The sequence below is a fragment of the Amblyomma mixtum genome, chromosome 6, assembly GCF_055824585.1.
Source record: "Amblyomma mixtum isolate Tamu chromosome 6, ASM5582458v1, whole genome shotgun sequence".
Lineage (NCBI taxonomy): Eukaryota > Metazoa > Arthropoda > Arachnida > Ixodida > Ixodidae > Amblyomma > Amblyomma mixtum.
The window spans coordinates 24,854,094-24,870,729 of NC_143017.1; the positions used below are offsets into that span (position 1 = coordinate 24,854,094).

General features: G+C 52.9%; 1 protein-coding gene across 4 annotated transcripts in view; it reads right to left on the reverse strand.

Moving 5' to 3' along the window:
* LOC149338440 (uncharacterized) overlaps positions 1-16,636 on the reverse strand; it is a 142,028-nt gene that overhangs the window by 12,496 nt on the left and 112,896 nt on the right. For all 4 annotated transcript variants that reach the window (XM_089547658.1, XM_089547656.1, XM_089547657.1 and 1 more), the window contains one exon: positions 247-2,897. In XM_089547658.1, coding sequence (XP_089403784.1) covers positions 247-2,623 — 2,377 coding nt within the window. In that variant the 5' untranslated portion in view covers positions 2,624-2,897. The remainder of the gene's footprint in view (positions 1-246; positions 2,898-16,636) is intronic.

Consider the following 16,636-nt stretch of genomic DNA (forward strand, 5'->3'; position numbering starts at 1 on the left):
TTCCATTAACACCAAATTAAATTTGAACTTGAACTTACCAAAGAATAATCCAGATGTTAATAGCTCCCTTATAAGCAAGAGAATAAAATCGATACAGTGGGCTAAGTTACAAATATCACCACTTCTGGCTTCAAAAGCAAATGCTTCTAGACGGCACCTTTGGAGGCTGATTGTGAACAGTGTTCACCACAACCCAGACAAGAAACTACTGCTAAATCGCATAGAGAATGATATTCTGAATCTTACCAGCTGCTTTGCCAAGCTGCATCCAGGCCGCCATTTCCTCCTTAGAGTAGGGGTTTACATCATCTTCAGCAACTCTTTCGTCATTGGTTTCAGCTCCGATCTCTTTGCTTTCACTGGCACCTTCTTCCGTAGTCTTATCGGTGTCGCAGTCTTCAGGAGTTTCAACAACTGCTGGCCCGTAGCGCATTGGCCTTCCCTTCTTGCGCCTGTTGCCCGTTGGCCGCCTCAGCTCTTCATTGCTAGCATCCAAATCTTGCGATGACAATGGCGCATCAGTACTGCCCTTTTCATCCATCGGTGCAGGTTCAACAGGTGCCATGGGGGGCGGCTCCAGAGGATATATGATGGTCTTGTTGTCCTCTTCTCCTTCTTCTTCTTCAACCTTTCTCTCTGCCTCAGCTAAGCAAACAGGACTTCCAGTGTCCTTCATGCAAAGTGCCACAGGCATCTCTGGTGCCAATGGGCTGGCTCCCTCCTCTTCGGACAGTTCCGGATTGCTGCCATCCATCCTGTGGTCCTCTTTGAAGCCATCGGGGCTTCCGTTCTCGGTGAAGCCACCATCATCCCCTGCTCTCATGTCGTCCTCGTCATCCAGGTCGCCCTCAGCCTTGTCCTCGAGGTCGTCCATGTCTTCCAGGTCGTCGTCGTCCTCCTCCTCCTTGCTCTCGTCCACAGAGTTGAGCATGTGCACCGCCGTCTTCTTGAGGAAGGACACCAGCTTGAGCGAGCCCTGGGGGTTGCCGGCGAGGTCGCCTTCGCCGTCGCACCCGCTGGCAGCGACGCCCCCGTTGGCGCCGCCGGCAGGCGCCGCCGCGGCGCGGCTCCTAGCGGCCGCCGCGCGCCGGCGCCGTCTCAGCTGGTCCCGCTGGCTCACGTCCGAGTGGAAGCGGATGATGTGGTGTCGCAGGTTGCGGCGCTCGCTGAAGCCGCGCCCGCACGCCTTGCAGTAGCACGGCTTGACGCCCGTGTGGATGCGCTCGTGGCGCTGCAGCGAGAAGATGCGGTCGAACGACTTGCTGCAGTAGCTGCACTGAAAGGGCAGACGCATGCCCGCCTCCTGGCTCGACGACGGGCACGAAGAACCCCCGCCACCGCCCTTGGAACCGACGCTGGCGCGGGGCGGCGGGGGCGGCGGCGGAGGGGCGTGCGACGTGAACTCCGGCATCGAGGACGTCGAGGACGGCGCAACCGAGGTAGTGCCTGGCATGGCCAACGGCAGGCTCATGGCGATGTTGGGTAGGGCCCCCGGCTGGAGAAAATGTCCCGCCGCCAACGCGCCCAGCTGCAGGGCCTGGTCGAACGAGACCCGCGGCTCGCCGATGAGCGCGTCCGGCAGCGGGTTGAGCACGGGCAGGCCCGCAGGCGGCGGCGGCAGGCCAGCCTTGCCCTCCATCACCTGATGCACCTGCTCGTGAACCAGGAGCTGGCTGCGCCACTTGAACACGGCGCCGCACTTGTCGCAGTGGTGCTCCTTGACGGCGCGCGTGTGCGCCTGCAGGTGGTCGCAGAGGCCGCGCAGGCTCGGCTGGGTCTCGCCGCAGATGCCGCACTTGTACAGGGTGTACTGCTGCTCGGTGAGCGGGTTCACCACGTCCACCTTGCTGGCCAGCGGCACCTCGGCCTGGAGCTTCATGCTGCGCCACGCCTCCATGCCGAGCAGCGACGACGAAGGTGGCAGGCCCGCGGCAGCCAGGCTCGAGCCTAGGCTCATGCGCGACAACCCGCCGACGCACGACGTCGTGGTGGGCACGTCTTGCGATTCGGACTTGACCACTCCGTAGCCCTCGGGTGAGGGCTCCTCCTTCTTGACCAGGGACGGCGGCTCCCTCTCGGCCGCTAGGCTCGCCGCGTCCTGGGGAAACTCCGGAGGCACGTCCGGCTCGGACCGGGACGACGACCCGTCGGCCCTGACGTGCGGCGGCAGCGAGAGGTCCTCCTCGCGGCCCTCGCCCGCGTCCGGCGGGTCGCCGCCGAAGGCGGCGCTCGAGGACAGGTCCGTGGCCGGCGGCGCGTCCCTCCGAAGCCTCGAGAGGCGCGGCTCCACCGCGGGCGCCGCGCTGTCGTGCGTGGTCTTGATGTGGAAGCGCAGCGTGTGCAGGTACTTGAAGCCGCGGCCGCACTGCTCGCACGAGTAGGGCTTCGCCGCGGGCGTGCGCCGGCTGTACGGCTTGGCCTGCTGCTGGTGCTGGCGCAGCACGTGGGCCGCGTACTGCGCCATCAGTTGCTCGGGCGACTGCTGCTGCTGCTGATGGTCCATGCTGGCGAAGAGGGCTGGGGCGCTCAGCGACGACGGCACCGCGCGCGGGTGGATGGACGACGAAGAGATGCTGCTGCTGCTGCTGACATGGCTGCTGGCGATGTCGCACGGCAGAATCATCGCACGAGGACCGCTGCAGCCGAAGGGAAGGGACTCTTCGGCCCGCTCTTTGCAGGCGACAACAACACCGAGCGAAGAACGTCCGTCTGCTTCTCTTAACAGATTCCGGCAAACATGCCGTCTATACAACTATGAGGTAGTAGGTCGACGAGTTGGTGAGTAGGAGTGGCACTGAGATTCCCCGCTTTTCGTGTTACCCGTATAGCGACGATGGCTTCTAAGGCAGGCGCAGCTTTCGGAAGGTGCCTCGCGTCGCCCATGCCATGCAGCTTTCCTGCAAAAGGGCCAGAAACACAATATGGCTGTCAGGCAACGTCCGCTCTCTAAAGCGCGGAGAAGAGACATTCGGTTGAACATCAAAGCCTCAGCAAGTCGCAGCACAAATTTCAACGAAGTCCGTATGCTAGTCCGTGCAAAAAATAAAAAAATAAAACGAAGATCCAAATAACCAACGCAGGTCGCAAAAGCTCCTGGCATCACGTTACTCTAAAGAACTTCACAAACTTCACGAAGTCACTGAAATTTTTCGGCCACCATAATTGCAGGGGTCAGTATATTAAATCTGTGACCGTCTGGTCATGCGCATCGCAAAATTATTTCTGCTACTGACGACGGTGGCGACGAAACACGCCCTCGCTTCCTACGCATGCGCAATATACATCCCCCCCCCCCCCTTTGCAGTTAATAGTTTTCTCTTGAAACATTTATATTGTCAACACTCGTTATTCAAGGCACGCTTCTAACACAGCTGCCAAGTTTAAACTTTAAGAAGTCATGGACAGAACAGTTTTCTCCATTACAACAAATTTGCTATAGGCTTCGCGCCAACCACTCCAGGGACAGAATGAAGTTGCCGCAGTGCTGCCGAACCATTTGCCGAAACAATAGATGCTTCGCCTCTGTAGCCTCCCCTTCACTGCCAAGCGCCCCATCTCAGCTGAGAGAGGGGGGCAGGGGCAAGACTTGATCAGCCGCGGCCTCCGATATTGGGTATGGCAGAATTTGCCAAGCCTGGCTAAACCCTTCCGCATGGAGCATTCTTCAGAGATCATGTGCGTGAAACGTCATGAACACACAATGCCACGGCTCCGGTCAACCTGGCCACCATATCACGCGGCCAAGCCAGGAAGCAAACCCCGCCGAGCTCTGAACGATCGAAAAGGGCTGTGCACACCGACAGTGCGCGGTATCGTGCATGCAGCGCAGATCAATCACAAAGTGACGTGAAGAGGTGGTCTCGTGTTGTTATTGTCTCATTTCGATCATTTCAGAAGCAGCTTTCCCGGAGTGGTGTACAAAATTCCCTGCAAGGACTGCAACGCTTCATACATCGGCGAATCAGGCAATTTCATTAGGCGCTTGAAACAACATCAAAATGACGTCGCCAAAGACCACACGAAAGAAAATGTCTTGGCTGAACACTATTCAGCTGCATCACATACCATCAATTGGGACAACGCCTCAGTCATCGCGACGGACAAGTATTTATCTTCCCGCCTACTTTTAGAATCACATCACATCCAAACAACACCACATGTTTTAAACCGAACGCGGGGTAACCTTCCCGAGATTTACGCATGCTCATTACGCCACCTGCACCGTACACATGTCACCACCTTCGTCCATCCGCGCTGCATTGTGAACAAGGGACCCGTACGGGCCCCGAAACGTCAATTGTTTCCCCCCCCCCCTTTTTTTTTTTTTTGGGGGGGGGGGGGGGGGGGGGAGTGTTCCTCTTTTCTGCTGTTATGTTCCCTCCCCGCCAGACGGGTCTCCGTCAAACCCTCGACTGTGGCTAGACAGAGGAAGCTGCGAGCGCGCGCCGTTAGCTCACAGGCCTGTGTCAGGCTCACCGGCGTCTCGCACTCGCAGCTTCCACTAGGCAGCCACAGAAAGTTGTCCCCGAGTGCAGCCAAGCGCTTTCGGCAAAGCGCCTGGAGAAATACGCGCTCGCTTTGACAGGAGGAACGATACGCATAGCTTTCGGCACCGAATGCTCCACTGGCCTTCCCTCCCCCTCGGTTTCCTTTCCGTTGACGAGCACGCTGCGCGCTTCGGCCATCAAACGTCCATTTGTTTATCTACTTTTTGTTTCATTTTCGCGACACGGCGCAGAACTGCAGCCAGCTGGGGCGCGCATCGGACGCCCGGCTTCTGTCAGCCCCTGTACCAATGAACTCGGAACATCTGTCGCAGCGCTCTGCCGCTGTCAAGGTTGCAAGGCGTGACATCGCCACGTCAGTATTAAAACGCGTACCGAACGGCGTTCGAGTCACAACGCTTCGCGAGGGCGCGCGGGAGAAGCAAACGGCTTCTTCTATTTTTTCCCCCAGCAAATCCCTGCCGCACAATGTTTCGAAGCGGTTGCTGCACAACGTTCTACACGCTGCTGCCGAGTCTCGACGGCTCTGAAAAAAGTAGCGGTACTTTCCTTTCCTTCAAAACAAAAAAGTTGGAGGCTTATCAAGGTTAAGCCCAGTGGATGCGAAGCAGCCTTCGTTTTGCATTCTTATTATTAACGTCCTTAGCGTTTGGAGGCATCTTGACCGCATAAACGCCCGGCGCAAAGACGCTGGCGCGGTTGCGGGCACAGAGACTGAGTCTGACGCGACGGCGGGCGCGCGCCGCTTCATCCCTGGCGTGACGTCACATATCACGTGATGCAGCGATGGTGGCGCCGCCGCCGCGTCGCGCGCGACGGCGCGAACCGAAGCGTGGAGGCCTCCGCCGGGCGACGGCGCGATATGAGGCCCCATCTGCAGCCAGTGTGACGTCATCACGTGACGTCACATCATGTGATCTCACTTCAAGGTCAATGGTGGCCACCGCCGGGCGTCGCGCGAAGGCCCGAAGCCTGCGTTAATATGCTTCGCATAATAAACAAACAGTAGCCAGCATGCATATGACATTGATTTGCGCTCAAGCAGACATTCTGCAGAGTAGGTATAAACGTACGTTGTGAACAAAGACAGTGTCGATTTTGTTGAAGAGGTTACCACACGCCATCGAATGAAAAATCGTGCACTCAGCGTGCGGGAAGGAAAAGAGCGCGATAGCGAGACAAGACTTTCAACAGAGGTATAACGCCAGCGCCGTTCGTCCATTATGCCACGAACTGTAACGCGCAACTACGTGGACGTTCCAAACTTGGAAAATAGGTAGTCAGGACTCTGGTCTCGGGAGCGATTCATTATCCACGCGTGCTCGGTGGGAAGCCAAGTCCAGCCCAGATTCCGCCACACACAACCGCTCACACAGCCACTCCGTCCACGAGTGCGGTGAGGTTCGCTATAGTCTCGCTCCGATGCGCCCACATGCACCTGGTGGTATGTGGGTTTGACGTCCCGAAGCGACACATGGAATGTGGGTAAGGTTGAGGGCTAATTTCGACCACCTGGGGGTTCTACATTTAACGTGCACTGACATCGCACAGCATATGGGCAAAAGCATTAGAAAAGGGGCGGCACAAAACTTCATGACGTCAGAAGGTCGCCTAACAGATGGTCAAAGACTGAAACAGTCTATGCGAAAACTTTTTTTAATGCAGTCTGCCATTCCTCGCGTGCATGTGCAGTCAATTTCAAATGAAACGAAACGCGAACAAGATAATGGCAATCGAAACAGAAAAACGAGAAGATTAGCTGAAGGAGAATGAATACTATATAGTACATCAGATTTTCATTCGGAAGGTGTGAAGACAGGCACGCTATCCAGGGTCTCAGGAAGTCCGTCCTCTTGCCTTGCGATACAACAAATTGCTTTGGGCCCCTCCCAAAAAAACATTTCTGGCTACATGCGAAGATTACATCATGGAAGTTTCACTGAAGCCAGCTTGTACTTCTGCAGAACCTAATATTTTTGTGTTATTGGGTTCATGTTTCAGTTGTCGCGTTTGATTTGACGCTGATATATCTTTATAAAGTGGTCTATTTTATTTTATGTTGCATATGAATTAAATAAATAGTTCATGAACCCTTCATAAGAAGTAAGGCCTCCCACTCAAAAAAAGTAAAATTTCCAAGTCCCTGATAAACTGTTTGACATTACAAAGGGACGTTTACAATAGGGAGACCCTGTAGGTTAGGGGCATATCGAGGAATAGCGGGGCGCCAGTGGGCATGCGCAGGACAAGAACCGGAGGGGCGTAACACAAGGCTACCGTGTTTTTCCTCGCTTAGTACGGCGATCGGCTGCTGAACCCAAGGACGCTAGGAATCGAATCCCGGCCAGGCGTTTCGATCGAGGCGAAATCCTGCGCTCTGCTCTGTTCCTTCCTTTGTCCCTGTCTGCACTTGAAACCGAGCACTGAAGGATGTCTCACTGAAGTGCAAATGACGCCCGTGTACTTACGAGCAGTGTAGCAGTGTATACTTAACTGTATGATGGCTTCTAGCCATCATAACCCGGGTTCGAATCCGACCGCGACGGCGGTGTTTCGATGAAAGCGAAACGCAAGAGGCGCCCGTGTGCTGTGCGATGTCAGTGCACGTCAAAGATCCCCAGGTGGTCGAAATTATTCCGGAGACCACCACTACGGCATCTATTTCTCTTTTCCTTCTTTCACTGCCACTTTCCTCCCTTCCCTTACGGCGCAGTTCAGGTTTCCGCCGAGATATGCGAGACAGATACTGCGCCATTTCCTTCCCTCAAAAACCAATTTACCAATTTTACCGCCAACAAACGAGACAACGCCCGAGCTGTTCAAATGCGCGCTTTCCCGACTGCGCAGCTTGCTGCGGTGATTCGGGGTGCCGACGTCATGAACAAACGCCAAATGAACGTTTCGACGTAGAGTGGGACCGTGCGGTGGTCCAGGGACCCAAGGGGGGTCAACACATTTGCCTCAGTAAAGTTTCTCTCTCTCTCTCTCTCTCTACATTTTGAAACAGCACCATGCCACAGTTGTCACGAGCAGGCATTTTTTTTTTCTTTCGGGTGCGTGGGCTGAAACTATTGGCGGCGGTGTACGCAAGCGCCTTCCGTTATTCCACTAAAGGCATGCTGCGGCACGTCACACTCGCTCGGCGCGAAGGAAGATGGAGGGGCGCACGTGGCTCCGCAGGAGGAGGATCCCTAGGCGGCGGCCACACGGCGGCCCGTGACGCAACGCACTGCTGAGTTGCGAAACGACACTGGCGCCCATCGTGCAGAAGAGGCGCCGCCTGCACTGCTGCTGCCGCCGACACGTGCACGCTTCGCCGATGAGGCCCCGCTTTCGCATTCCGCAGCTCCGCGCCAACACGTGTCGCATCGTCAGCGACAACGTAGCTGCCTCCGCCCGACTCGCCAGCGAAGCAGTCTGGCCGGCCGGTTCTTAGAACCCCCCCCCCCCCCCCCCCGCCAAAAAAAAAAAGGAAAGGTGCGGGGGGGGGGGGGGGGGGGGGGCTAAAACATGCTTCACTTGTGTTACTTTCGATAAAAATAAAAAATAAACAGAATACGGTGGCCAGAGCTTCAAATAGGAGCAAGGGCGCCCTATGTTGGCTGCACAATCATGAAACGTATTGGTCAAGGTCTGGAGGAAGCGATAGGGATTGATGAAAATGCTTAATTGAGAGTTTAGGAGACGAATTGACGCTTGCCAAATTTTTGTCGCCAGCCCTCGCCACCCGGGAACTTCGTGCCGTCAATGCAATGGTTCCCAAGCAAACTTGCCAGAAAGAGCCCGTGTTCGAGGCCCTGAAGAGGACCATCATCGCTAGTCACCGCTCGGCTAAGACATCTCCAATGCTTCCCTGTGGATGGATAGATGATGACGCCGCCGCGGTGGCTCAGTGGTTACGGTGCTCGGCTGCTAACTCGAAACACGCGGGTTTGATGCCGGCCGCGGCGGTCGAATTTCGATGCAGGCGAAATTTTAGAGGCCCGTATACTGTGCGATGTCAGTGCACATTAAAGAACCCCAGGTGGTCGAAAGTTCCGAAGCCCTTCACTACGGCGTCCCTCATAGCATGAGTCGCTTTGAGACGTACGTTGAACCCCAATAAACTAAACCAAACCAAACCTATCGGTAATAGTTGCAAAGTTAATGTCCATCGACTCTGCTGCAAAAAGCTTGTCTTTACCTAAAAACTATTTTTTAAAATTAGTGGCGGGCTACCCAGAAACACCTGGTATATTTCGCTCCCCTCGAATTAAGCTACGTGCAAAGACGGCGATACAATTGTTTGTTCGCTAATATCAATCAATCAGAGCAACTTTATTTCACAACTTTACAAGGCGAAAAGGGTGGCCGGAGAAAAAGCTACTACACTGCAGCCTTCTGACGGGGCTCCAGCCACCCGTCAGGAGTGGACGCGGCGCAAATACATTGAACAGTAATAAAGCACTATAATAAATAAATCAGAAAAACATTAGAAATCAAACGCGCAATGAAATATCAATTGCGTCCCACAAACATTTCACGCCGAGTGTACACCTGCTGAAAAATCGTGTTCCGGGTGAAAGCGACGAGACAATCGCGGCCGGAGAACAATTCGCCTGATCTGGCGCAGTCAGTATACTATATGATTGAGGACAGTGGAATTTTCAGGAAATTTTTCCTTTTTTTTTTTCAGAAAATTTTAGGGGCAATAATTTGGCGGGAAAGCGATCTTCACGGGTTGGCTGAGAATATTAAGAACCGAAATTTTCTTTTTCCGAATTTCTGTCTTTTCCAAACAGCTGCAGGAAAATCCGGTCAAAATTAGGAATTTTTGCGTATAACAACGAAAATTTCCGGTTACGTCACAGAATATCGCTGATTGAGAGGCGTCGTTGGTCTCATTCCGGCTTAAGCTGTATGCCTATATATATATATATATATATGGTTTGGTTTGGTTTATGGGGTTTAACGTCCCAAAGCGACTAAGGCTATGAGAGACGCCGTAGTGAAGGGCTCCGGAAATTTCGGCCACCTGGGGTTCTTTAACGTGCTCTGACATCGCACAGTACACGGGCCTCTAGAATTTCTCCTCCAAAGAAATTCTAGCCGCCGCGGCCGGGATCGAACCCGCGTCTTTCGGGCCAGCAGCCGAGCACCATAACCGCTGAGCCACCGCGGCGGCATATATATATATATATATATATATATATATATATATATATATATATATATATATATATATATATATATATATAAGGAAAGAGTTGAAGTACACTTCTTAGAGAAACATTTATTTACCGACGGTTTCGGACGGTGGACCGTCCTTCATCAGGGTAAGGTTGTTTGTGTTTGTGCGTGTGTCAGTCTACACCCTGTATATATATATATAGGCTGTAGACTGACACACGCTTAAAAACAGTTTACTGACGTTTCGACTGCGGACCAGAAGAGTGGACCCTATAGTCGAAACGTGAGGGTGTGTCAGTTTACTTATATACAGGGTGTTTTTTTTTAACCGTATACAAATTTAAAAAAAAAGGCGACAATAGTATCGTGAACGCCGCCTTCACGGAATGGATATTCGGCGCGACGGACACAAGATAAGGACATGGCGGTCAAATTTATTTAATTAATCAGCCAAATTTCGCTAATCATCTCTTTAACTCTTCACTTTACGCTGTATATTGCAATCGCAATATTCAAGGCTGTAAAGATTCAAAGCTAATACAATTCGCAGCATGTCCCTAAGTGCAACAGATATTGAGTATTCGCGATTGAATTTTCAGCCTTTCCGGATCCGTTTCGGGAACTGAACGCTCAGGGTGCGCCGGAAAGCCCGCCCATGACACTACGTAAGAGATTGACAAAATGATGACGACAACCGACGACACCAAGGCTACAGCTCCGACCGCGGCAGGCAGGCGCTCGAGAAGGGTGCATGTAATCACTGCCTCCGTGAGCAGCACGCGCTCTTTTTTCGTCATTCGCATTGAACTTGGAAACACGTTTCCTCCAAGTTCAATGCCAATGACAAACAGAGGAAATGTAGGTTTGGTTTGGTTTGGTTTGGTTTATAGGGTTTAACGTCCCAAAGCGACTAAGGCTATGAGAGACGCCGTAGCGGAGGGCTCCGGAAATTTCGACCACCTGGGGTTCTTTAACGTGCACTGACATCACACAGTACACGGGCCTCCAGAATTTCTCCTCCAAAGAAATTCTAGGAAATGTACTAGGTCAGTATATGCAATGCAGTCAGGTCAACGGGAGCGGCTGAAAGTGAGATCAAGGAATCGCCGGGAGTGTATGTACCGGATGGTCGCGGCTGCCGCGGGACGAAGCCAGTGAGTGATCGTTGGGAGACGCCCTTTACTGACGACGGTGGAATGCAACACACGGAAACCAACAAGTGCGGATAGCGGACCCCCACTTGTCCTGCGGGCGTCTGGTGGCACACGCCCACACTGGACGATCGGCCAAAAATCGGGAGGCGTAGGACGGCTAATCGGCTCACTGGGCACGATTTCGACAAAAAAAAAAAAAGAGAGATGAAGGCAGACGATAACACGCGCAGTTTAGCACCACCAAGAGGGTTTATTAAAATATGGCAGGCGGACTCAACGCAGTTAGAACAGAAAGGGTGATGCCGCGCGCAAGAAGCCAGGCGAGTTTCAGACGCATGCACTTTTCATCGCTTGTTTACGTGCAGACAGCCCAAATTGCAACGCGCCACCAACTTCTATATCGTCCAATAAACACTCTCGGAGGCAACTGACGCTTGCTCGTCGTCGACATGACGTTACGCGGCCGGGAAAAAAAGGCACATTCAGACCCACCCCACCCCCCAGCACACGCCGGTGAGCGGAAAAGGGGCGAGCTTTTCACCAAGTCCCTGTCCCGAGGTATTACAGCCCCCGACAAAAGTATACAGCCCAAGGGGTTCGCCTCTAAGCTGTTTAGCTGTGCTCCCTAGAGCATCTAGCAGTCCAAAGCTTGGGAAGATTGAGGAACCGAAGCCATTTTTCTTTCGGGAGATTACGGTCGCTGAGTGTGCATAGCCAAGCACGCTGAAGGCATCGCGCAAGCAAACCCCGTGGGCTGTATACTTTTGACGGGGGGTGCACATATATATGTGCACCAAAAGTGATAACACTGTTGATGCACTCATGTGGTTGCGTACTGTGTGGTCGGAGTAGCGACAGCAAATTTCGGTTGCGCGTCCATTCCTTGCAACTGTGCTCGAGACACTGCCAGACGATTGCCAGCGAGTGGGGCGGCCTTCCCCGAGAAATTGCTGCTATCACCTGCCCGCCCATCTACGCTCCTTGAGAGCATTGCACGTGTACTTGCAAATTCTTTTCTTTGTATAACTTATTCCGTACTTATGATGTTTTTCATTTCTGTGTCCCTCACCCATGCAATACCCTCTTAACGAGGGTCTTCAAGTGATTTGAAGACGCCAATAAAGATGCATCTGGACCAGAATTCGCTCATGCAAGCTAGTAAAAATAGTTTCTGATCGAAACTCTTTCCTCCATCCAGGATTCCTGTAGTTTCGGTTTCAACAGCCCAACGGTGGCTATGACGTCACAAGTGGGGTGGCAACAATGACAGGCATACAAGTACTGCGGCTGACCACTGCTTCGACGTTTCGATTCACTCCGACACTCACACGTGAGCCTGCCCAAGGAGCCGGAACGACCGTTAGAGAGCACAACGCCAGCAAGCGCAGCCGCGTTTCAATATGCTGCTCTCTGTTGTTCTGCAACTACTGTACGCAGTATGTTAGAAGAACGATTCGTGGTAACGAAGCGAGGCGAATAAAAATTCGAAATCAGGCAGTATTCACAATACAAGACGCGGACGAAAAAAAAAAAAAAACCATAAGAGGCGCTCATCCTCTTCAACACCGCGTGTCCCTCTCGCTCTCTTTTTTGCCAGCAATGAAAAACCAACTAGTTCAAAGCGTGCTAGCCTTGCTGTATTCATAACAGGTTGAGATAAAAACAAGAAGTGACTGAGGGTAAGGATCGAAAGTGTTTCTCATGAGGCGCCCAGAGTTGAGCGCGTTAACCTGTGCCACCACTGACCGCGTCAGTTCAGTTACTAGACGACAGCTGCCACGAGACGCGGGTATGGAATGGTCGACAAAGCCTCCCACTGGCTGCCTCGTCGGAGACACTGTCGTCCACCCTGTACCAACGTGTTCGTCTCTCAAGGCTCCAGCGGTGAATGACTGACGACTTACACGAGTTCGATCACAACTCAAGCACCGAAATCGCAAGTAACACCTCAAGGCAACATTTGTTGACAGCCAAACCTGTCAGGCAGGGCTTCCTCCTAGATGAGATTACAGGACAATGGCAGCACGCGAACAATTCAGGTTTGGTTTGGTTTTGGTTTATTGGGGTTTAACGTCCCAAAGCGACTGAGGCTATGAGGGACGCCGTAGTGAAGGGCTCCGGAAATTTCGGACACCTGTGGTTCTTTAACGTGCACTGACATCGCACAGTACATGGGCCTCTAGAATTTCGCCTCCATCGAAATTCGGCCCCCGCGGCCGGGATCGAACCCGCGTCTTTCGGGTCAGCAGCCGAGCGCCGTAACCGCTGAGCCACCGCGGCGGCACGAACAATTCAGGGTCGCATGCACCGATTAATTAATACGGCTGCCTGCGAAAAGGCTCGGCATTTCCTCGTAAAGCTCGAGCGTAGCGCTGCTCCTCTGCGTTCATCTAGTGATCGTAACGTTATTATTTCTCCGTTTAGTTACCGAGAAACACATCGAGTGACAGTGGACGCCAGCTAGACACACATTCGAGATGCAGACAAGCGACGCTCAGCAAGATGCGCAAACCGAACCGAAGAAAAACACTGCATCCGTTGTGCATCACATATGCCGTGCACTTATTTACGCAAGCGCAGTCAACGGCAATGCGCACAATACACCCCCCCCCCCCCCCCCCCCCCCTTCCTGGGAAAGGTCTCGTACAATGCTTTCACCACACACTCTCAACAACATGTGGCTTATCCTCTACGCTTTCGGTTTTCCGCTTCTGCCACAAGGCGATCACCACCGAGCTCACACTTGGCGGCGCCCGAACGGCACCGCGATCCCGACCAGCCGCGCGCGCGCAAACGAGGCAACGAGCGTCCCACACCTGCGCGTGTGCGCAAGCCAACCCTTTGCCTCACAACCCGACGCCATCTGCGCCACACATACTCTGGAACTCCCCTCTTTCGCGCTGTGCTTTTCATTCTTCCCTTTTATCGTTATTGCCAGGTGTGGGCGCAAGTGTTCCTGTCTGCGCCTGTGACCGGCGCGCACCGCACGGAACCGCACCGGATACGCGCAGGTCGTCCACGGCGATGCAGCGTAATTCACCGCGGCGAGCTTCGCGAGGCCAAGGAGACCAGCTGACGAGACCCACTGCGACAGCACTTCGAAGCGACAAGCGAGCACGTCAACCCCGATTACGACGGGCAATTTTCTTAATTTCCTTGCTCATTCAACTGTTTTGTTAGGACGCCGTCGGCTAACGCTTCATTCGAACAGCTTAGACAAACGCGCAGTAAGCTTGTTACTATGCGTACAGCCCCAGTCAAAAGTACGCACCCCAAGGGGTTCGCTTCTGAGCTTTTTTGGCGGGGGTCCCAGCACATGTAGCAGTCCAAAGCTTGTGAGGATTGAGGATGCGAAGCCATTCCTTTTTCGAGAGGTTAGAATGCATAGCGATGCATGCAGCACAGGCTTCGCAAACAAGCCGTATACTTCTGAAGCAGTTGAGAGGGGGGGGGGGGGGGGGGGGGGGGGATAACACCTTGGTGCACAGTTACTGTCACTTCGACGATTTCACCACCGCATGCCTAGCTGGCGTGAACGTGAGACTTGCACGAGACAATCGCAACAATGGCAGTGGGCCCGAATACGAGCTGGTGTTGACCTCTAGCATTGCAGCTCACACACTGAGCCCTCGAGGTCGGCGCTTCGAAAAAGAGTATCCGCGATGCTTTCGACCCGTTCGCCTCAGCTTCGTTTCTCCGCTCCGTTAAAGATCAACACGAGATGTGTCCCCTCTAGTGTCCCGTTGTTCCTTGAGTGGAGTATGGGATATAACGTCCCAAATTTCGACCACCTGGGGTTCTTTAACGTGCACGGACATCGCACAGTACGCGGGCCTCTAGCATTTCTCATCCAAATAAATTCAACCGCCGCGGCCGGGATCGAACCCGCGTCTTTCGGGTCAGCAGCCGAGCACCATAACCACTCAGCCACCGCGGCGGCTGTTCCTAGAGTGGAGTAGGCGCAGTACTACCAAACAGGACTGCCCGCACACACCGAAACGCGCCAGCGTATATTTACCGCGTGGCCGACACGAAGCCTCCACGTTGCTCTCTCGCTGGTGAATGCCCTGGTGAATATTCGACCACTTATTTCCAATATTCTAAACACACGCGAGGCTCAACTCTCGAATGAAATACGAATGTGAAATGTGTGATATTCGAGTTGAACTTCGAACTTTTCCAACACTAAGCGCACGCCGCTTGTAGACTAGCCAGTAATCTAACAAGCGCGAGTATCAGTTTAAAGACGGTGTGTTTTACACATTATATAGGTATCATTTCTCCGGAGAAACGAGCTCAGCTGCAACAAGGCTGTGACACGAACGGCAGGGCAGTGGCGTTTGCCCTCCGTTTCTGCACCTCGAGCGGTCATGGTGGAGGTGGACCGGGTTTTTGATCCACGTGGTCTGTGAAGTGTACCATACGCGTCCACCATTTTCACTCTGGAAACTTTACCCCACCCGTAAAGGCTACCGCTAGTCCGTGAGAGGCCCATTCGCCTTACTTCCGCGAATCAGGGACACGCATTTATGAGATAAATATGCCAAGTGCAAAACGAGGATGTTACACCAAGAAGGTCAACAGCTGCACCGCCATGAACAGATCATTTCCAGCTTTTTAAGCAGGAACGTCAGTTTTACACAGTTTCAATCAGCGGCGATCAAGAAAGTACGCGCCTACATCGTTCATCGACAAGCGCAGAGCCGTTACAACATCGCATAGCACGACACTTTGAACTTCCACTGCCTGAGAGTTTTAGCCGCGATACAGTAGTGGTGCAGCGAGGTTCTCCTATAACCTACTATCTGCCTGAGAGTTTTGCACCGAAGCGCACTCCAACGGCCCTTCCTCGATTGCCTCGCCACAGAACTTTCCCAAAGTTCAAGCTTCTGAAAGTTCGTGGGCAAGTTTCGTAAAAGCTTCAGGTATACGAAAGGCACCCTCGTAGCGTTATGTTAGTCAGCGAGCGATTGAATCAGGTCCCATACGATGAGAGAGAGAGAGACTTTAACGAATAAAGGAGAGGTCTGCCTGGTTATGGGCCCGGCATGCTACTCCAGGCATGCCCATTCGATGAGCAACGATTATTCCGCACGGCAAAACTTGAAGGAGCAGGCAGATACACCAAATTTTGGTTGTTTTTTCTCTCTCCTTACGATGAGCACGCTCGAAAACACGGACAACCATGTGGATCGCGCCAACAATGGTAAATAATTTATAATTTCATTTTTTTTTATCTGATGCCATTTCGGTTTTAACAGCCAAACGACATGCAAGGCACGTTCGGGTGACTTGAGGCATACAAAAAAATGCAGCACGGTCGCTGCTTTTTTCGTTTTAATTCAGAACCAACCATCACGCGACTGCTCAAAATTGTAATGACAAAAGGCGAACAAGCAGGGATTACATCGCAGTTTTTACACACCTCACGTGACCTTACCGCGTCTTTTACATCACAGCCGCCGCTTTGCGTTTGAAACCGAAACCAAACCTACACGAGAAAAAAAAAATCAGTTATAAATTATTAGGCTGCCGTTGGTTAGTTCCACGTCGTGACTCGTGTATACCATCGTCCAGCGCATCACTCCAAAGAAAAAAGTAAGCCTCCAAAAATGTGCTGTCTACTCCTTCAAGGCGCCAATCGCGGCAGTTCTTAACGGGACCCCTCAATTCCGGACTGTGTCGTGCACGAGTGTTTGTACTGTGTTCTACCAGACCTTCACACGCGTGCGACCTGTATATATTTATCATGTTTGTATGTAAATAGATTTACTGCCAGTGTACTCCTCCCCCTGTGCTTTCTACTAT